The sequence below is a fragment of the Cyprinodon tularosa genome, unplaced genomic scaffold (assembly GCF_016077235.1).
Source record: "Cyprinodon tularosa strain WSP-4 unplaced genomic scaffold, ASM1607723v1 ctg648, whole genome shotgun sequence".
Classification (NCBI taxonomy): domain Eukaryota; kingdom Metazoa; phylum Chordata; class Actinopteri; order Cyprinodontiformes; family Cyprinodontidae; genus Cyprinodon; species Cyprinodon tularosa.
In genome coordinates this window covers 167245-190296 of record NW_024039394.1, presented here as the reverse complement: position 1 = coordinate 190296, position 23052 = coordinate 167245, and the positions used below count along the sequence as shown (strand labels likewise).

Here is a 23052-nt window from a genome sequence, read left to right as displayed (position 1 = left end):
TTTTCTTCCAAAATGTAGGCCACGGCAACTGCAGCTGAACAATGAAAATAATGACTCAGATGTTAGACAAAGATAAGACTTAGCACTCCTGTGCATTCTCCCCTTCAGCTCTCGTCTGTTCTTCAAGTCATTGCAGGAGCCGGTAAGAGTCTGCTCAGAAAACGAACAGCCGAGGGCGCGGGAGGCGGATGAAGAGGGGCGGAAAATGGGGACAACGGGGGCTGGGAAGCTCTGCCAGTGTGCAGAGGAACAGACGGGCTTTAAAAGCAATCTACAGGCCAGAGTGCTGGAGGGGGTGGGGCTGGGTCAGGAAGCAGAGAAGCAGACAGTGGGATAGCCAATAATCCAGGCTGGGATCCTGCCTTATTGAGAAGCTGATCGGAGACACAGTTCCTGCACCTTTAAGAGGACACCAAGCAGCTTGATGAAGGATCACTTGATTCCTCCTGTTTTTCATCTGCAACATTTGCTATCTATGGCTTGTTCACTGCAGTACAGTAACAGTAACCCGCCGCTAAGCATTCAGCTGCAGTGTTTCCTGCTAGCACCACTTCCTTTCGCTCTTCTACACACTGAATCCTGTTCTGCTGAGGTAAACAAGCATGCACTCCTTTCACAAACTACATGGTGACAGATACTGCGACAATCCAAGACAACATGGTGCACTTCATTAACAGCCACTAGTTGTGGAGGCGATTCCACAGCAAAACTTAGAGGCTCAAGTATCTTTGAGTCTCTTTAATCTGCCTTTATGCTGCGATTCAATGGAAGCTGGGAGGACAGACAAAGAGAGACTGGAAAAATGATCACAGAATATCCTACTAGAAGGAAAAGGATGGACTCCATGTGCTGAAGAGGGAATAGAAAACAGCACTGAGCTGCTATACAAAGAAACCAGGTTTGTCTGTAAAAAGCAACAGAAATAACGTCATATTTACATCAGGTATCTGTAACAGATTGGATATAAGGCTACCAAGTTTTTTTTTTTTGCCTGTACGCGATCCGGATCGGATCTTTTCATGACAGTCTGAACAACACAAATCCAATTTTTTCCAATGCGACCTAGGCCACTTGGCTCTGTGGTCCTGAATCTCATACAAATCTGATCTTTTCACTTCTTAACACTTCTGTTCATTTCTACCGGCACAAACTCGGGACCTAAAGATGCAACCATCGCAATCCAATCCAAATATGAAACTGCTAATCAATTAACAAGATCTTCCAGCTTCTATTAACCACTGTTAGTTAATTTATTTGCTTTCAAATAATAATACCTGTATTATAATGTTGCATCAGTAATTAAGGCTATATATATATATATATATAATATATATATATATATATATATATATATATATATATATATATATATATATATACACACATACACACATTTTATTACACCAGAAAACAAATTGGATGAAAACATAAAGAATCTATTCTAAATCTTCCGATCAGGACCAAATAGATCCATGAAGTTTGAACTGACACCCAGCCCATACAATAAGTGATCAGCTTTCTATAACCTGTCAATGCAGCAAATCAAAAAAGGCCTCATCAGATCCCTTTGAGGGAAGGAAGGCACAGGAACAGCACAGAAACCATTAGAGAAAGGTGGAGCTGCTGCTGCAGAAATTAAAGGGTCTCTCTGTGGAGGCTCATTAGCATTAGCAGGTTGTTAGCCAGCTAAGCGTTATCTGCATCCAGATTGAGTTTAGGCGACTGATGGAGTTAACACAGTATTTGTTTTTCTATCTGCAAGTCTTGCAAAGAAAACATACATTTGTACCAGAAAATATTTCTCATTCCTTACAGCTGTTGGCATCTACGGCACACCTACAGACACAGGTTGAGGTTCTCACTAACTTTGGTCGATTGGTTTTCTTGGTAATTTGCTGAGCTTTATACCAACTTGCAACACACTCATACACACACACCTCTCATACACAAACACATACACACACACACACATTCACTGTACCAGAAACTGCACCTTACCTGCACTACCTCAGCCTGTAATAAACTATTGCTGCTGTTTTATTGCTTTTATTGTAATGTCTATACTTTATATTTATCTCATCACTGTTACCTGTTATGTCCCGCACTTTATGTCAGTTTTTAAATGTCAGTCTTGTTTATTTCTTGTATATTTGTATATTTCTAGAGAGTAAACGTAATTTCATTTCCCTTGTATGTCTTGTACATATGAAGAAAGTGACAATAAAAGCTGACTTGACTTGAATTAAAAATAGAGATGCAGGAGCTTCAAACGTGAAGAAATATGGAGTTCTGCACAATTAAAATATCAAGACTGGTCCAAAATACCATAGAACACGGAGAGACATGGAGACAAAGTCGTTTGAAACCAACCTCATAATGTGGGAAAAAGGGATTTTAAAATGTCTTGAGTGAAGCACGGTTCCTGAAGCAGATGAACAGATTCTGCTGACCTACTGAGATTTTATGCTCAGCCCTGCCTCAGTTTAAAGCGAACAGCAGTGAGAGGAGAAGAGATCCAGAAAGTGTTTACTAGAATCTGACTGAATAGATTGGAAGCAAAGTTGCTCCAGTCTTAATTTCAGTCCAAACGGTCAGATATTCATCTGAATATAGATCTAATCTGCTTTTTGAACATTAAGAGGAATTCCATGTTCCACTAGGTCACCAGATCTCAAAGCAAACATGTGATGGACTAGATTCACATGTCTGTGCTAGGGCTGCAATTTATGAAACTGTTGATTATTTTTTGATTAATTATCGGATAGCCAAAGGTTCCTTAAAGATTTTCTACAAAAGTTCAGCCCTAATCTGAGCATCGACAAACCTCCCGCAGCTGTGATACCATCATGTTGATATAGACAAGGGCTGCACCATTTTGGCATAAATCAGTGTTTGTTTTTTCTGATTTGCCTTTACACTGATTAAAAAAATAAATAAATCCTACTTTCAGATTCCAAGTTTAGATATCATTAAATGCCTTCTTATCTGGTGTCCAAAACATGCATTCCAACTTAACACCTTCTACCGCCACCTAAAGGGCTGGAGTGAGATTGTTAATATTTAATAGATGCAATGAGAGCAAAAATTAAACTTGGAAATTAATCTTTCATTTATTTATTGCAATGATGTTGCACATACTCTTCGTTATATAGGCCCTAAATTAGATCATGATCTTGCTGGTTTTCTTTACCGATCTATTTCAGAGAATAGAAGCAGGTCCATCTGCTTTTTTGTAATAATGCAGTACTGAACCTCTGCGTTCTCTAGGGAATCTAGGGAGAATATAAAATAAAATAAAAAAAGTCTATCTTATGATAACTCCTTTTCCCAGGACTCCCTGTCCAAACACAGGGATTCATATAAACAGGACTGAGGAGTGTTTAAGGAAAATAATCACAATCGTCTGTCCTGCTTAAGGTCAGCGTTAAAAGAAGCTAAATTATGCAGTAAATCTATTTATAAAGAAATGTCCCTGATATAAACTTTCTAAAGGTTGAGAGGAAATTATCAGGTGGATGATACTTTAGTGTTTAACTCATCGGTATGAACCCACATACTGAAGCAGACTTTAACACTCGTAAGACTTTATGTATCCAATCAACAGAGATGAGATGCAGAGGAATGAGGAACAGGAGGTATCCCCCCCCCCCCCCCCAAAAACACATAAAGCGCCTACAGCAGTTACTACAGCTGCCGTTTCCTGGCCGTCAGCACATTCTGCAGCGTGGCGCTTGTCTGGATGCAGCACATGTGGTTAAGCACTGGGAACCAGTACATCGTACAGACCCAGGAAACCTGGGGCCCAGATCAGAGCCAATACCGCGGCCCCTCAGAACAAGGACTGGCCATACGCACCACTGAACATCCGTTAATATCCGTCCAACAATTCTTTGACAACATTTAGTTTTTAAATCAGTTCTTCAATACTTTAACTCTTTATAGAGTTTTTGATGACTTGCATAACCCTTACAAATGGACTGCATGCATTCATACACAGTAATAGATACCAAATACTTTGAATAGATAAACATTTTTATCCCCACAACTCAGAAACTAAGACTTTCTTTACACAACAGTAAAATATTTCAGGCTTATTTTCCTTGGACCCTCTGTTATGACTTAAAGGAAAATTCCGGTTTTTAACACTTTTAGCCCATTTTCTGTAGTGTCCAGGATGCATTCGAATGATCGACACCAAAATGTTGACAATTGGTCCTGTCTCTGCTATTTGGCTCATGCAGAATCCCCCCCTGGCTGCTTCAGAATGGCTTCCATAGTGCATGTCCGATAATGTCCTTAAAACAACCTTAAACGTTCTTTTTTTAAAATATGCTACTCACCGGGTCGTCAGCGCTGTTCAATGACGTTCCAAAAAAAGTTTCGTGAAGAAAAACCGTTCCTGTCTTGTTTTATTTAGCATTTCGATTTCGATTTCATCCTGGACACTACAGAAAATGGGCTAAAAGTGTTAAAAACCGGAATTTTCCTTTAAAGAGATGTTTTTCTGAAGATTGAATCATAAATATATCTGAATCCATCTTCAGGTTATGAAAAGTGTGCTCCTTTCTATAAACCGAACCCTTGTTTGGTTTGTGGCGTAGCAGGAAGGCGGCCCGCCTGTGGCTCTGCTGAGGTCTAAAGGAAACTCAGGTCGCCTACGTTCTAGGCTCTGGTGTCTCATCCTCTTCTCGATGATGCTCCTCTGTTTCTCTCTGGGCTCCTCAGGCCGCTGTAGGTACCAGATCTGCTCAGGCCCCTCCCCTTCTTATGACATCAACATATGGCAACTTCACTCGCTCAAACTATATTGTACCCGTTTCTCAAGGATTAAATTGCTTTTGGAGTCTCAACATATTACATATATTTTCTATTATTTAAGGTGACAAAAAAAGTCTCAGCTTATTTTGATTCTTTTTATTAAGATCTGTGGGCAGAGGAGGAACATCTTATAAAATGACGTAGAGATTTTAGACAAAACTGTTCTATTCTCTACTTGTAGAAAACAAATGGTTGTCACTGATGCGAATTACAAGTAGTGTAGCTTAATATGGCTAACTGAGCGAGCTAAAAGAGGTGAACCTGTTAGCTACTGGGCACAGCTAGCCACAGCGCTACCCAGCTTTTTATATCAGGGTCTAACAGTTACTTTGTTCACCAGAAACAGATTTTTTCAGTTTTGTTATTGATCAGGTAAAACTTCAGTCATTAGACATGCTATTGGTGCCTGAATTGGATTTCCTTCACAGTCCTATCGAGGCTGAAGTTACCTTTATAGCTCATAAGTCACATTTCTACCTTCCACTCAACTTTCTATGAACAGCTTCTTCAGTAATTCCCCCCTCTTTGAAGGATGACCTCTGTTCAGTCAGCAGTTTTATTCTGAAGCCTTTTAGCCCAGACTGAGGGACCAATCAGAGTCAGCCCATTTTTTTCAGTCCTAATTGAGCAACAACAATGGGACATGGGTCAATCTGTCTTCTACAGGCCTGGCTGTATTCATCCATGGGGACAGGAGGAACCCAGAGAGGCCTTGGAGCTGCTTAACATCTGTAGTCCTTTTAACCAGAAACATTAGGCTGAATGAAGATAACTGAGTAAAAACAGACATTTTTGTTTAATCCAATCTAAAACAAAAATACTAATCGGTGTAAAATGGCTGTGCTTTGGAAAGCCATGGTGGAGGGAATCTATATAAGTGAAGGTCACCTTCTGACACCAGTGCTACAAAAAACACTACTTTTTCCACAATATTCAGGGCTGTACCTGTGTTTCTGGTTTTTTCAGGTAGGATTCGCCTTGAAACAAATACTAGACTGATGGTATGCTGCCACGCCAGGAACAAGTTACAGAGCAACGGACAAAAGTGTGATAAAGAACAACAGATTATTCTGCAACAAGAACAGGAATAAAGGGAGAAATAAAGCTACTGCTATCGTTAAAAAGTCTTCAGCTTTGAGTCACTGACACCCCCCCACATCATAAACATGCAGCTGAATTTTAAACATCTTTGTGATCTTCCAGTAAAACAGTCTGCATCCTTAAAAAACTTCAGCTAAATGATTATTTTCAACCAATGATGCGATTTTCCTTAACAATAAGCACAAGCATGTCTAAGTTATACTCCAAGGTTTTTCCATGACCTTGAAAGCCTGCTTGTCCAGAATCCAGTGCTGCAGGACTTTACTTTAATATCTGCATGAAAAAGTTATTCTACTATAATGCATAAACCTAGGTGCTAGCTGCAACTCTTATTCCCTTCTGGGCAACAGCAAACCCACTTTAAACGAATTACTGCCACCTAAAGGGCTGGAGGGAAATGTAGTTTCCTACTATTGTTTATTGTATTGCGACTAACATTAAAGGGATAGTTCGGTATTTTTGACATGAATCTGTATGGCATCCCGATCACCAGCGGCATGCAATCACACTGACTTACCCCTGGCAGCGTCCTGTGAGCAGAGTTATCGTCCAGTTTTGGTCAAGCCGAAAGTAGTCCTGCAGGTTTTTAGGTACAGCGAAATAAAACGTTTCTCTTCCCAAAACATTATGTGTCCAAAAGAGTGATATTTTCGCATCCCAAAAACATTGTAGTGGAAAAAGTCACACGTCGTTATCAATTGGTCCTATTTTCTCTCTGTTCGTATCAGTGCGCGCCGTCATTCAGACAGCGAGCCCAACAACAGCCATGTCTCCTTCCGCGGCGGAGGGAGACATGGCTGTTGTTGGGCTCGCTGTCTGAATGACTACTTTCGGCTTGACCAAAACTGGACGATAACTCTGCTCACAGGACGCTGCCAGGGGTAAGTCAGTGTGATTGCATGCCGCTGGTGATCGGGATGCCATACAGATTCATGTCAAAAATACCGAACTATCCCTTTAAGAGCCTCTGCAAATTTTTTTTATTGTTATTATTTTGCAAATGCAATTAATTGCCCAGCACTCTCATAAACCTGGATTTAAAAGGGAAAAGCTCCACAGAATCCAAACGTCAGAGTGAAACCCTCACCGGTTCATCTTAAATTACTCAGATCAGTACAGAAACTAATCTCAGCCTGGGGAGGAAATTCAGACGCTGAATTTCTCTCACTGACTGTCTTGTTTTAAAAGCAGCACATGGAGACAGAAAGTGAACAAACCTGGAAAGAATACAGTGCATAGAAAGGGATTGAATCAGCAGCCATCCTAATTGAAAAACAGCATCATCCTGGACTGGTTCTGCAATATTTCAACCACAAACAAACTTTTTTCTCAGGTTTGGGTTCCAGCTCAGGTGTAGTTTTACCTTTTGTGCTTTGCTTGAACGACACTAGACATGTTCAGCCTTTATCTTTTAAAGGTCGGAGGGTTCCACCACCTTCACATTACAGAAGTCCAGCTGTTTGCTGTAGGGAGGGGGGTGTCACTCCACTAAACTTATCTTCTTGCTTTATTTTAAAAGTAAGGTCAAATTCATTCCCATCAATGCTTCCCTAAAGAGAACAAAGCCTGTGCCTGTTATTTTCATCATATTGCTCCTTTGTTCTCCACGTGATACCAAACTTTTCTCTGCCTTTAGCTTAATTTTTCCACTCTGAACAGTCTTTTCTTTCAGCAGAGTCTTGAACACCATCAAACGCTTTGTTTTACCTCCTTGAGAGCTCAAACCTCTACAACACAAGCTCATCCCTGCAGAATAACTTTCCCAGAATGAAATTACACACTGCAGGAACGCAGACAGCAGCAGCTGCTTTTGGTGCCCTCGAAATTATTTGTTTACAGCTCTGCTCACATCTAATAGTTCTGAACACAATTGCCATTCTTCTCATGGAGCATTAAAAGCTTTTCTTTTCAAGGCAGGCCTTCCCTCCCTTCTTTACTGCAGTCATTGCAAGTGTTGGTCAACTATTTCACAACACGGTCATAAAACAAGCTTTACATCCAGTTACTTCTGCTGTTAACCAAAGCAAGGAGCACAAAGAAACGCGTCAGAAAACCCTGATAGAAACCAGCAATTTGAGGGTCTCACTGCAGCCTGACGCAAACACATTGTTAAAGGTTTAAGTGCTCCAACTGTGAAGGTCACTTCTACAGACTTTGCTTTTGGCTCCATGACAAGCCAGCAAGAGTTGGATGTGTTTGGCCAAAGCTCTCAATGAGGAAGTTACCTTTTTATCTCAACTTGGAGCGAAGCAACAGTTCAAGGTAACATATTTATTTCTGCAGACATTTGAAAAAAAAAAAAAAGCAGGATTGCAGAACGCTCTTAAACTTTAACACTTCAAAGCTAATTCAGTATAAACGGGCATGCATAAGAAGACTAACAAATAGGAGATGAAATAAGAATTTAAGTTGGGAACATTGGGGCAAATCTCCAGCCCTGATCAGGAATCGGATGGACAACATTCTTTGGCACCATCAGAGGCAACAATCTTCGGTGAGGAGGCATCCGTAAAGCCTTTAAAAATCAAGTCAGAGGAAGCAAAAGAGCCTGGAGAAAGGAAACTATGTTCTCAGGAGGCAATCGGCTGTTCAGCCTGCTACAGACTTCAAAAGAGGGAGGAATTACAGCAAAGCTGCTCACTTTCATACCCCTGTTCTAATAAAACAAGCTGCATACAAATATATATATATATATATCTAAAGATATGATTGTTGAATTATGAGTTTTTATGTATCATAAACCTCCATTTTTAATCTGCTAAAAAAATAAAAAAATATATGACCATATTTATGCCAACATATTCATCCCTTTAATAGTCAGGTTCCAGGGGAGCAGACCTATGCAACACTCAATGATCTCTTTCACACAAAAACAAAACATTTTTTTGTTATTCAAAAATCTAAATATCAATATCATCTGTAGTTCGATCAGCCACAGACATCTCAGAGGGTCCAAGTTAAGAATTAATATAAAAAAGCAAAGGCCTTACAATTACAACACTTTAGAGCATGAACATTTACTTAAATTAGCAAAGATTAAATAAATCTGCACCGTAATACGACTAATAAAGTAGAACACAATCTAAAAACAGCCATCAAGTCTTTATTCTACAATCAAGGATTTTAAACTCTTTGACTGAAGTGAAAAACTAGCTTTACTCTGAAACACCAACTAGACTGAACCGTGTCATTTTTTCCTTCCTGAAGTCTTCCAGGACAGCTGGTTGGATTCATCTTCAACAGGAAGAAACTGTTCGGGAACCAGGATTAGGGATGAGGCCAACCAGCCGGATGGGGTGTGGGGCAGGGAAAAAGAGAGAGGGCAAATTCAGGCGGAGAGCTGCAGCAGTCATTACATAAAAGAGAGGGGTTATGTAACGCCTGTGGGTTTGTGTTGGGGAACTCGGGTTGAGCTAAACACATCCAGATGTGTCAAGCAGGACAGAAAGCTATACAGGCCCTGGAAGCTCAGACATACATGGAGAGCAGCGATGAAGGGAAGAAACAACACGCCTAAGTGACTCAGACTGCAGAGTAATGCTCAGCCATAGGCATGAAAGGCACGCTGGAGTCCCAATTACCCTACTGATCATACAAGCAGCCTGTTGCCTGGATCATCGCTTCATCGCTTTTTAGCACCGAATCTGCTTTTAATGATCAGATTACAGAAATGTTGGCATTTTCATTGTTCAATAAGCCATTATGTAAGAGCTGAGATTTCCTGATGAGCATTTTTTGTTGCCTCAGAAACGAGAAACCGTGCCCACTCGTTTCTTAACACAAAACACTCCGTGCTCCTTGAAACAGACCTGATCTAATGAACACAGATGATTCCAACGGCGTTAGCGTGATTTTCTGAAACTAGCTGCACCCCCCCGCCGACTGTTACTCGCTACTTTGGATCCCTCAGTTACAAGAGATGAAAAAAGGCCGACAACATGAGCTCCTAGATACAGGAAACCACGTCTATAGAACAAGCAGGGCGGAAAGGAGAAGCTGGAAGCAACACCAGCAAACGGGTTATTTTCATACCCGGCTGTCAGCCCAAAACAAGGCCTTAGAGAGCCCAGCACTCCTAGAAGACATTAAATGGTTAATAGTTGGTGTTGTAGCACTTTAAGTGAGTAATTATTAAGTGAAACCAAACGATGAGAAAGTTTAGCATAACGGCTCTATAAAGCCACACAGATCACAGCCTAGAAGACAAATAAGGACACAATGAATGAAGGTTCAACAGAGCTGAGAACCTGTTTCCAACCTGTTCAATCACAAGCTGCATGGAGGTGCTTTTCATTTAGTTAAACTCAAATATTTACAGGGCTAAATTTAATAAAAATGCTTAATGTTCGCCATCTTCAAAATTTGGCTCATTTAATGAACTCAATGCATTTAGTTTATCTTATTTAAGCGCAGGTGGCAAATACCAACGAGTGGTGACACTCCCATCGACTCAAAGAGCAAGTTTTAACTAGCTGCTCTCGCTTTAAGATTATGTTTAGGTAGGAAAAACTGACTTCAGCAGGATTAGCAGCACTCAGGGGAGTGCATGATTACAATAGAGGCTAAATTAGGTTTCTTTCACAAGGATCTGCATCCGGTCGGTGGTCGTTCAACCATTTTTCCTCCTTCTAAAAACTAAAAGACTCAAGAACAGATGAGCAGAACTAAAACACAAGGTCTAACTGCATAATCAGTCACTAAAGGCCTCATTCCTGAAAGCAGTGCAGTGGAAAAAGGGCCTCTTCTCTGTGATCTCCTAAAATACCAGAGAGTCACTAGATGTTAACAAAGACCAAATTCCCAAAAGGCTTTTGCTGCCTCACAGTACAGCACAAAAAACAACAACAAAATAATAACAGACAACAAAAAGGGTGGAGACTAGAAATGATAATGGTTAAGCCTAGCAGGAACAAGCTGTGACAAGGTCGCCGTGAAGAGAAATCCACTCATGATCAACCAGATGCCACAAGGGAAGGAGCAGTGTGTATAAAGTTAAAAAATGAGTAGATTCAAAGATTGCATAAACCACAAAAACCTTCACAGTATTTATTATAAACTGGCTGTTCTTACTTTATGTTTTTTAACGAATCATTTGTTCTTTTCTTTCACCGGATCTTCTACACAACAAGCCTGAGCGACATAATGTTGGTGATACATACATTAACAATGCTTAATAAGTTTATCATGATGTTTTTATCATTTTTGTTTTGACCTCATGCGGAAACAGTTAATAGATCAAAATTAATAGACTCTAAAATGTGCCTTTAGCTGACAGAGCGACCCATTTAAAGCAGGGATTATACTAAAAACAAATATGTAAACATTTTGCATTTCAGATAACAAACTTGTCCGTCTGTCAATATTCTCCATCAAGAACTCAAGTGGAAAAGTTTGAATTTCACCTGGTTTAATTTGATGACCACTTGCTCAGCTGGAGGGTTTGCTGCTAAATCCATGGCTGGATGACATGGAAGGATCTCCTCATATCCGTTTTATCATAAGGGACTTTGACCAAGATTTCCCAGGATTGAATGAATGAATTATTAAAGGGGAATCTGTCTTTATTATTGGGTCGATTATAGTGTTCTGTATATGAAAAGAAGAAGACGACATGAATGATCAACCTCCATTTCTTTAATTTTGTATGATCAACGATCGGCCAAAACTTAGATGTGAAAACAATCTTATCTACCTCTGCTAAAGGTCTGAAAATACTAATAATGGGTACTGTTCAGTGTTTTTTAGTGAGATAAGGTAACTACAGACAGAGTCAGTTATTTAATAAAATAAAAACTGGCATATAAGGCTTATTAAAGATCAATAATCACAAATCGGCCAGGAACCAGCAATCTGCGCTCTCCTACCTGATATTAACTGTCTAGGCTCTAAATATGACCAATAGTGGAGTTCTAGATCCCGAAGCTCTGAAATCATTTAAAAATGTGATTCTAAAGAAAATACTGACAACTTTAAACTTTTCCTTTTTAAATCTAAAATACATAGTTATGCTGGGTAAAGATATAGCATTAAGATGAAAGCAGGTTGGAAACAGATAATCCACTAATTTAGTAATCAGGGAAAACTTGACTTTAGTAAACAGGCTAAAACAAACTTAGAGCCGTAATTAAGCCAAAGCTGAAGAGAAGATGTTTATATTATATTATATAATGCAAAGCCTTCTTTTCTGTAAATATGCTCCATCTTTTAGTGGCCTTTCTGACCATTGAACTGTTAAGTTACGTGTATTTTTGTTGGGTTTTTTTCCTCGTCAACATTCAAAATATGCTATGGATGTTTTTTGATGTTCGGTATAGCTCGATCAACTACTGAAATAATAACTGTAGCCCTATAACAAGAACACTTAGCTGCTGTAAAGGTCCATAGTGAATGTTTATCAAATCGTTTTCCCAGTAGGGATAAAATTATCTGTGTCTTTTAGAGTCTCGTTGTGATCGACAAATAATATTCTACGCTTTTTCGGCTGCAAAGAGAAATGTTTTACAGCATTGTTTTACCAGCATTGCAATAAGAACAAAAATAAAAAATACCAAAAGAGACGACAACAGTTACATAAACTGTTAAAGTCAAATCCCACATTCCAAAAAAAAAAAAAGGAATCAGCTTAAATGACTTTTTTTTCATTATTATTCTTAAACTTTTTCATGTTAAACCAAACTGTGGTTCTGTTCTGCAGTCCTTGCTTTCATGATCAGAAATTAACTAACTTTAAATATTAAGCATCTAAAAGCTGCTTTTTGTCCTTGTTCTGTTCAATTCATTTTTTGTCAATTGTTTAAAAAAAAGGGAAAATAGATTCATAATCAACACCGAATTAATAAAAGTATTATTGATAAGCTGTTTGTCACTGTATAAACATGTTTTCATAAAGTTCTATAACGTTAGAATGGGTTAAATAACAGACAGTTTAAGCTTTATTTCCTGACCGTTCTTTGAAAATGCAGAGTACTAAAGAAAAAACGTGCGTCATGAAAAATAAATAGGCAGCTCCCTAATTTCCTCCTTTTTTCTTTTCCTAGGTGCATTTTCAGGTTTTTGTGTCACTAAATGAATCAAAAACTCACCTATTTTAAAGCTAATAGTTTTTCATAACCTTCAAAAACATAATCAGACCTTGCATTTAAAATTGCATTGTTTTACCCTTACTAGTATATTTTGGTCATGCCCTAAACTGAGAAAAATGTGGGATGAGATATTTGAGGCATTTACAAAAGTATTGCAGAAAACTTCTAACAAAGATCCTGAGATGATAATGTTTGGATTATTACCGAATGAAGTTACTGGAAGAGAAAAAAATACGTCCTACAAATGTCACTGATTGGGGCTCTGAAATGTATCACAGTTAAATGGTTGAAGGCTGACCTGCTAACGTACAATATGTGGATAGAAACGGTCTGGGAAATATATCATATGGAACAAATAACTTACTGTCTGAGGCTTCAAAAAGATATATTTGACTTTTTTTCTTCTTATATATTTTATCTTCTCCCTTATCTTTATTTATATATTTTAGTTTATTCTTATTTCATGAATTTCACTCCATTTGTGCTGCTTATTAATTAACCAACCATATCTATATTTGTTTGTTAACTCATGTTTAATGATGTAACCTTCTTTATGCTTATACTTTCAAAGTTGTTTTAGGTATACTGTAAGGGAAAAACAGCTGACTAAATGTGGATTTGTATGTACATGTCTATATAAGTCGCAAAAGTTAAAATTAAAATAAAATGCATTGTTTTATGGCTTTGAAGGCCTTGTGTGTGAATCAAAGTTATATAAACAAAGTTGTTGATATTAATCAGCCCCTATTTGTTATTCCTGTCTAAAACATTCAATTTCCCCCAAAAACGGCTATTTTAATACGTATTGAGATCATTTCCTCTTTATTTTCCTTTATGCCATCCATAAACTTATGTAAATGATGCGAATAAGAAGTTTCTCTCGGAGATGTTTTCATGCTTATGTACTCAACAAGCACTTCCTGTTGGGATATGACGACATTTAGGTCAAAGGTTTAAAGTCAACACTGAGGAGGATAATAAAGAGCAACTTTGTTAATAATCCACCCAATCCCACACAGGCCACTAACTTCATTAACACGACCCAACCACCTGCTACAGCCGGCAGAGATGTGCGCTCTGATGTGAACTTCCCATGGAATACATTTCCATGCCCTGCTGACACGGACCTGACAGTACAATAGGAAGCATGCAAAACAAACACCACAGCTCCTCTGACCATATCAAACCCCCACCCCCCGCCTAAACGTCACTAAAGGCTTTAATCCAAAACAAAAAAAACCACTGCTTCTGTTGATGCTCCCACATTTCCCCTGGAGATAAACACAAGGTTCAGTTTCAGGAATGGCGGCTCTCAGGAGGAAGAGCCGCAGGAAAAGAAAGCGTTTTTGTTCCCCTCGGTTCATCTGAGCGTCTCTCCACCCACACAGCTACACATGCTCCATGGGTGAACTATATCTCTACCCCTCCCTGGAGTTTGACCCAAGCACAACTGAAGCTGCCAGTTATAATTGTCATTAGCACCTGCTATGCTGGAGGAGCAGATTACAGCATGTGGAAATGGAGGGACTTTCTCTGACCACCATGACGGGCATTGGAGGGGGATTATTTAGTAATCAGATAATTTAATAATTGATTTATGGTGAAATGGAGTGTAGAGACTCTAAAAAGTGCCTTTAAAGTAATTATACCAGGATCGTAAAAACAAAAAATTTTGCATGTAAGATTGAAAAAAAAAAAAAACTCCAGAACTTCTGGTTTAATTTCATAAAAAAGTCTTCTTTGAGGAAGCTTGTACTATCTGGATAATTAAAAAATTAACAGATTATTGGATTTGCGAAACCATTTTCAACACTGAGTTATGAGATGTATCTGGTACCGTGTCAGTTTTGCCTTTAAAAATCAAAAAGCATGTGAAGAGGCCGCACTTACATTTTGACATGTCGCTGCTCAATGTCCACTCTGGACAGCTCCTCCTCTTCCAGGTCAGAGTCCCCCCCAGAGCTGCTTTCGGTTACATCAGAGTCGAAGGCGCTTTCTGCTGAATGAAGGTTGGCCGACCCGCTCAGATACAGCCTCTCCAGCTCCAAGGGCACAGAGCCGCTCTTCAGGAACCGGCTGAGGCCGTCCCTGTTGTTTGACGAATAGTGCCGCCCAGTCCTCCACGCAGCTGAATGTGGGGTCACCTCCGACTTGCGGTTACCGGCTCGTAGCCTGCTAAGAGCCGAGTCCAAGAAGCCGCCCAGCTGCTGCTGGATGTGTCTCTCCACCTGCTTGGCCTGCACCACCTGAAGGCGTTTGCGCAGGCGCCGCAGACGGCTTTCGATTTCGGCCTGCCGCTTGCTGTTGAGGACCGTGCGTTCTCTGATGTGAGCGTCAAGGCTGTCCGAGGAGGAAGTGCTGGGCAGGGGGGGCTCTGGTGTGGCTGTTCGTTTTGGGGATCCCTGCTGGCTGCTGCCTGGTCTGTCCCCGTCGGAAAACTGTGGCTGAGCCGTGGGCGTCAGCGAATCGGCGTCGTTTAAACTAACTTGCTCATCCGAGTTCAGGCTGTCGTGGTTAAAGGAGGACAGAGCAGCAGAGTGAAGCTCAGGCGGTTCAACGTTATTTCCATCCGTGCTGGGCGGCGCCCCGGTGGAATGCTTCGGTTTAAGAGCTTCTCTTACTGGGATGTGACCGGATATGGTAGCGGTGACGGTCTCCGAGTCCAGCGCTGGGTTCTGGGACTGGGAGTCTGTAGATGCGGGAGGCTTGTCACCGTTCACCGCTACCATGCAGCCAGAGCCCGACATGCTGGCTAGTTTCTTGGCCAGGCCGTTGACAGGTGCCATGGGCTGGCCACTCCCGTTTGTGCTGCCACTCATGAGGCTTTTCAGCTGGTCGCCAGAGAGTTCAAACTCCTGCCTCTTTCTCAGGAGGAGGTCTCCCCCACCGTTCAGCAGAGAAGCGGGCAAGATCCCGTGGCTTTTCAGCACAGACTGTTTGATGAGGACTCCTTGCAACTTGATCGACTCCTTATTCGCAGGGACAGATGTCACATCTGAGCATAAATAAGAAGCCACCAGTGGCTGGAGTTTACCCAAGGCCGAGGCCTGGGACACAGAGGCAGGCTGGGGCTGCTGCTCCTGCGGCTCCTGGTCACCGCCGCAGAAGTTGAGGGGGCACTCTTCGGAGGTAACCTTGCACTTGCCTGGGCCGCTGCTATGGATGAGGATGCTGCTGGCGTTACCGTTGTTCTCTGCACTGGCCGGTGAGAGACTTGAGGATGGGGCAGCCAGTTTGAAGCGGATGTGGTGAGCTTCGGCTGGGGCGTCGGTGAGAGCGGGCGCCATCGCAGCCATGCAGTGCAGAGGGACGGGCACCTCGGCCTGCTCCACTCCACCCGCTTACCGCCCCACCTGAGGACAGCCTGGTGACAACAGAGGAGCAATAAGACAGGAGACCTTAAAGCCAAAGAACAGGATGGAGGGCTAAAAGCAAACCTAAAACATTTGGATTTTTTAACCCACCAGCTTTGCTGGTCAGTTAGCTTACAGGAGGGGGAGGCTGAAAACATGGGATTTTTATTTAATCATTGAGAAAAGAGAAATAATTCCTTAACAATATCCCTTCATTACAAGCCAACTCTAAAACTGTACAGCAATGTGACTGCAGCTGAACCCAAACATATAAATAAAACACTTGCACAACTGGTTCTGTAGGGCTATAACTGGAAAATTACTACCAGGATCAAAAAGGAGCGGGCAAAAATATAAAGTCATAGTAATAACTATAGTAATCAAATATCTTATGTACTTACTGAGTCAAATAAAACGTTAAAGTTAATGAAATCAGAAATAAATGAACTGGAAACTGTCTGGGATTAATTTTCAACCAACAAACTCAAATTGAAGTGAAAACATTTAAACAAAATACTTGAAGGAAAACAAAAACTTATTCAATAACTAAAACTTTAGAGCCAATTTTACCCTAAAGAGGTCCAGCTTTAAAAAAATGAACAGTAAATATAAGGCGCTGACCTTGGGGAAATTAGATGCAAAGGATAGAAGATGGAAAAACAGCAGTCACCTGAGCTAATGCCAATAAATAATTCCCACTACAAACAGGCACGTGCCAACAAACCCTCAATGCCATTTACTCCCCGAGTTGTGAAAATAAAAAGAAACTCGTTTCTGGTGAGGAAAGCAAATGCAAACCGCCCGAAGCCCACTGCCCTACATGTGCCCAGGCAAGTCTGCATTCAGCAGGGTTCCTTCCAGCCTCTAAGTAGGTGGATTTAGGCCCAGCATTAGCTCAAAGCAAATGATGTCATCCTGTAAGGGCTGCTCTGTCATTTCATCTAAACTCCCTGTTAAAAATCCACCTTTCCATGATATTATAGCTGGAGAGCCGTCTCAGGAATTCAGCTTGGCAGGAGAATGTCAGTGGCATTGAGCAGGTTAGGTCATATCTTTCACACCAGCTGCATGCGTGTTGATGGGAAACTTTTAAACAGGCTGCCTTCAAAGTGTGAAAGATAAGAGCTGCAGCTCAGCGCATCTTCTGCAGGCTGGGATGAATGGGGGGGTTCAGTGTTTCACTGCAGCTTCTCCTCGGCGCGCACTACGCCATGTTGGTGTTTCAGAAGCAGATTATGCAATACAATCCATCCACCTAAAAGCACCTTTTCGGCTCCAAACACGCCTAATGACCCCCAGGCTGCACCGGGGAGACTGAAAACGATCCACGTTGGTTAAACCCAACAATAAATATCGCGTTGTTTTTGTTTTTTCCCCCCCTCTGTCATGCGTGAGGGTTCAGATGCGACAAAAACGTCCACATCCAGCGTTAGCCAACCATAACGTAACCATCAAAATGTCTTCCTGGTGTTTACAGGAGCTTTTGCGCCTAATGTCTCAGCCTGTCTCCGCAGAAAGGCAGCAGCGCAGAATCCGGTGGTAAAAGGAGGTGTCAGGAAAAAAAAAGCTACGAATCAAACTATAGCATAGATGGAGAGAAATATCTGGTCATCCTGTAAACTGCGTGGAAATTAATGCGCTTTGCTGCTGGTTAACGTTCCTCCAAGAAAGCTGCTGATGCAAGAAACAACCTGCTGGTAACCTGCGTTTCTCAGCACAATCCGCACATGTTCTCAGCACACCATTTTATTCAGCTTTAATATTTAACTATTTCTATCATCAGGAAAAGAGCAGCAGTAGTTTACTTAAAGCTTCGCCGAGCAGGTAAACATGTAAAGTGCTGTCCAACCTGCGCACACTGGCGGCGATAGTTGAGGAAATTTGGCCTCCAGTTAAAATGTTTAATAACTCTGAACAGGGATGGAAATAAAACACCTCCTGCCATAAAAACACACCAACATTGGCTCTTTAACAAGAAATGTTTGTGTCCAACTACGTTAAAACAGCGTTTTCCAGAGCGAAACTCAGCCTGCGTTTTAATTAGACTCCAGAAATAAACACAAGTATTTGTTTTCCGTTCATCCGCACCACCGGGCCGCGGTCCCAGCCTGGTCCCGGGGCCGGAGGGGGGATCTGGGCTGCGAAGAGCAGAAGAAGTTGGGAGTAGACCAAAGCAGTCTGGTTAGCTCGCTAACAAAGAAAAAGGAGGAACCTACCACGTGACGAGGTTGCACTATCCGAGGGAATTTCGGCAACAGTCCCCTGCAGTTTGGGTGGAAAAAAACCAAGAGTACCAACACAACACACGAGGCCCTGTGGGTCACTCTGCCATGAATATATCCAGAAATAAACCGCCAGGCTGCGGAAAGGGGCCCGCTCCTCGGAGCCTCTCGGCTTCGTTCCGGATTCAGCAATGGGCGAATCACCGATCTCCAGCTCGCCTCGCCGCCACAGCGATTATTAAAAGCCTAGGCCGCCAAACAGTCCGCCCTATTCCAGATTACTGCAAATGTAGGCGATCCCACCGCAATCCTGAAGCCAAAACCCGGATTCCCGACGAGGAAGCGCTAATCCAGACCAAGGTTCGACGCGAGGCTTTTACTCTCGCTTTAGGGAGAGACGCTTAGAAAATGGCGGCTACCTCCTCTCCGTCGGATTGAGTCTGACAAACATAGAAGAGCTCTGCGCGCGCGCGCGTGGATGGGTGTGCGTGCGCTGCTGTAGGCGGGAGACGCTTCTCCTTCTCACCGCTAGAGTAAAGGGCAGATAGACGGACAGAAACGCTCAGAGCCGATCCACAGGAGGGCATTGTCTTCCCACAAACAGCGCAGTGCCACCATCATCAGGCTGCAGAGATGGCTCTACTGGTTTAACTGGAAATATCTCTGCTCCATCCCACATGCTCTGAGATCAACTGTTAAAGGCGCACTGCCTCGCTTCGTCACACACTATATGATAATCATTCAGAAATTTATCAATTCATTATTTTCTATATCCGTCCACGTGTCCTTATTTCTACAGGTTTATTCCCTGTGGAGGCCAGACAGGGATGTGAATCGCCCACAGCAGCCTGCTGTAGCCAGGAGCCGCGTGAATGAGCTCTTCAGTGTAATAAAACACCGCATGGTGTCTAGGAGACAGTCCCAAACAGCTCCACAGCACCTGGACAAATGACTCAAATTAACCCAGTAACTACAGTATACATGATCCTTCATTAAAAAACATATATACCTACTAAACTTCATTTAAAAAAATCTAAATAACTCGATTGAAATGGACAAGTTAATATATGTATTACTTTAAATCAAAGACGAGCACTTTTAGTTCTGTTACATTTTATTTTTCAACCAAAATTTGGTGATTTCAAAGCATAAAAGGATTAGGGCTACTGGAAAAATAAATAAAAAAGATGGAATAGGTGACTTTTTCCATCCCTGAGGGGGGCTTGGTGATGCTATTTGATTAATGGAAGAGCAGAAGGTGATTAAAACAAGAGAGCTAGTTTGGTCCCTAAAACAGACATGGCTACAGCTTGATGCTAACATCGTTAGCTGTCAGAAGTCAGACTTTTTTCTCATATACCAAAATGAAATTAAAAAATCAGTAAACTTTTATTTTTTCAGTGGCCCTAATCCTCTTCCATACATATAGGCTTTTAAAGTCTAAATATCTTATTTAAGAGTTCCATGCCTTTACTGTAGACGTGTTGTGCTTATACATACAAAATACCTGTAACCTCAAAGACTGTCAATTCCCATTTATATTTTGCTCCATTTAATGTATTATTTTATTTTATTTCTGGTTTACATCCTGCTGATCGATAGAAAATGACTTGGTTATTAGTAGAATAGAAAAGAATAGATAGAAGTAGAGCTCAATATAAGTAAAAACTATATCAATACCCTTTAAAGATGAGATGTTGATAATTAACATGTCAAAACTTCTTTTGTAATTCTAATTTTGGCCATCTTAAGGGAAATCTAACAGTCAGAGCAACTGTTCTGTTATTTGAGGCGAGATTCTGTTGAGCCGTTATAAGCAGTTAATATCTTACCTTCAGCAGATAACTGAGTTATAGGAAACTCCCCAGGAAAAGATAAACTACTCTGTTCGATGGTTTGGGGGCGGGGCCTGCGTCATTGCTTCTTCTATGGAGCTCCACTATTTGAATATTGAATTTTTTTGCATTAGTTGGATATTTAAGTAGAATACGGTAATAATTGATCATGAAAACCTATGATTTCAAGTTTGTAAACATGGCCATTTCAGACGCTTACAGCCATATGGACAAGCGTAAACGGATGTAGCATCCGGTGTTCTGTCAGCTCAGCATACCGCATCAGGCCAGCATACCGCATCAGGCCAGCATACCCTCAGTAATATGCCGTGGTTGTTATTAGTGGCTATCAGTCACTAAAAATGGCTTCAGATTGTGCCAGTAGGCTCATCGGGTGAATCCTAATCCTAACCCTAAAATAATTCATTTTTCCACCGTGGAACTCATGCATTTATTAATGTGTAATCTAAAAATAATTTCAGTAGTCCTTGCATGTACTGTAAAATTAACTAAAAATAGAATGATCCGCATGTTGCTCATATTAAACAGACTAAATAAACAAATAAATCTTATATACTGTCAACTCAAAAGTAGAATCCTCTCCCTATAAACATTGAATTCTCTGTGAATTAATGCAGATCATTCTTCAATAAGATCCTCGTCAAACGGACATGCATTTTATTTTAAATAGCTAATGTGTCTAACAGACCTAGTAAATGCCTTTTTTTGTTTTATGTAATAAACTACAACAAAAACCTGAGTAAATCACAAAATATAACAGCATGATTGGATATTAGGAGAGCAGAGACAGAGGACACTATGTAATGCATATTATTATGGGTATGCTCGCCTGACGGGGTATGCTGAGCTGACAGAAGACCGGCTTAAAAGTGGAGCTATCTATCAATCCATAAGTTGTCTGAACTCTGGTGGGTTGAAGCCCCATATCTAAAGGCAGGAGTCTTCAGTGTTTTCCAGGCCTAGGACCCTTAAACTGATGGCGAGATGGAGCGGGGACCCCCTAATTTTATCTAAATTGTATGAAATAGTGTCTGCTGTTCAGCTGCTAAACTCTACCAGGAAAAGCAGATATTTTTCTGTCTCTTTTATCCACCCTACTTTTATCTTTTTAAATATTTTATGTGTTTCTTGTGTTTCTTCTTTTATTTTTTTATCTGTGATTTGTGAAATGTGAACATGTGTGTGAAAGGTGCACTACTACTGCACAAAAATTTCTCATGCTGGGACAAATAAAAGCTACTGAACTGAACTAATCAATCAAACTGGTCCTATAGTCACTCTATTAGAGATGGAGTAATGTAACTAAAGTAATCCCTCCCTGGGATTATTAAAGTATTCCTGCTTCCTGGTTGATGGGACAGGTGTTGTGAATGAAACGGTGCCCAGCTTGAAAGAGCTCCTGTGTGTCGCTGAATGTGAGCATTGATGACTGAAAGACATCTTTTGCCTCCATTTATCTGTTTACTACAGTCTGTTGGATTCATGTTAATGTGAATTTAAAAACATTTCAATTAGTGGAAAAATTGCAGGGGGGAATATAAAAAAAGTCTAATCAACTAAAACTTTCACGACCCCCATGCAGTACCTCCGTGGACCCTCTAGGTGTCGCGGACCCCCTGTGTAAAGGGGTTAAAGGGAAGAGGCAGGGTGCACCTTGTACAGGTTGCCTTTCCGTTATGGGTTGATGCACAGAGACATCTAGGCTTTCAAATAACACAATAAAAGCTTTTTAAAGTGAAAATTAGCCAAAGTTTGAGCCAAACGTGTTTTCTGGTGGTCACATTAGCCGTCACCGCTCAGATGCCTCCATGTTCCTCAGCATCACTACCTTCTTCTGAGCTTGAACTGGGTGATGGTTCAACCACAAAAACAGGGGCGGATTAAGGCCCCGTCCACACGAAGTCGAAACGAACACGAAACGCTGATATTTTCCAAAATGTTTGCAGTAAAGACGGAGACGTAAAATAAATGTGAGCGTCCACACGAATGCATGAAAACGCTGCAAAATGTTTGCCAGGCCTGTAAGTGGCGCTGTGGTGCCAAAGCAAAAATAAGCGACGAAATGTTGGGCATGCGCACTAATATTTATACATGGTTGCCCTGCGGGTCTATTTTCGTGGTTAAGTCAAATTCAGGTGCTGAACTATGTGGTCGATATTACTCTGTTCTTCCTGGAGATATTCCAGAAGAAGAAGATTCTGTTGTAAGCCCGACAGCAGGGTGAGTAGCATGAGCAGCAACCATTCAACACAGTACGGCGCCATTGTTGTTGTGATACTGTGTCGCGCATGCGTGTTTAGAGGCGACGCTATGACGCATGCGTGTAAAAAAAAATATGCGGTTAGAGCGTAAAGATGGAAACGCGAAAACGGCGTTTCGAAATCTTCCCACTCTGAAGGCTGAATAAAAAAAAGATCGTTTACAGACCCCCGAAACGCCGGCTTCGTGTGGATGAGAGGCTGGTTTGGTGAAAAATTTGTGCGTTTAGGCCAGGGTTCGTCTTCGTGTGGACGGGGACTAAGAAAATGTGGGGCCCTAGGCAAAGACAGGCAGGGGGCCCTCTGAATTGAGAAGTCAACACATGAAACAGCCCCATTCTACAGATAGAGAAATGTTAATA

The 23052-nt window shown here is 41.3% G+C and overlaps 1 protein-coding gene across 5 annotated transcripts in view; it reads right to left on the bottom strand.

The window, feature by feature from the left end:
• LOC119799088 (KAT8 regulatory NSL complex subunit 1-like) overlaps positions 1-23052 on the bottom strand; it is a 53406-nt gene that overhangs the window by 24535 nt on the left and 5819 nt on the right. For 2 of the 5 annotated variants that reach the window (XM_038308820.1, XM_038308821.1), the window contains exons 1-2: positions 18571-19045; positions 14892-16365 (exon numbers count right to left, since the gene is read on the bottom strand). In XM_038308820.1, the coding sequence (XP_038164748.1) occupies positions 14892-16297 (1406 nt within the window). In that variant the 5' untranslated portion in view covers positions 16298-16365; positions 18571-19045. Of the gene's footprint in view, positions 1-14891; positions 16366-18570; positions 19046-23052 lie in introns of those variants that run through there. The other 3 variants (XM_038308817.1, XM_038308819.1, XM_038308818.1) reach the window with 2 other exon arrangements.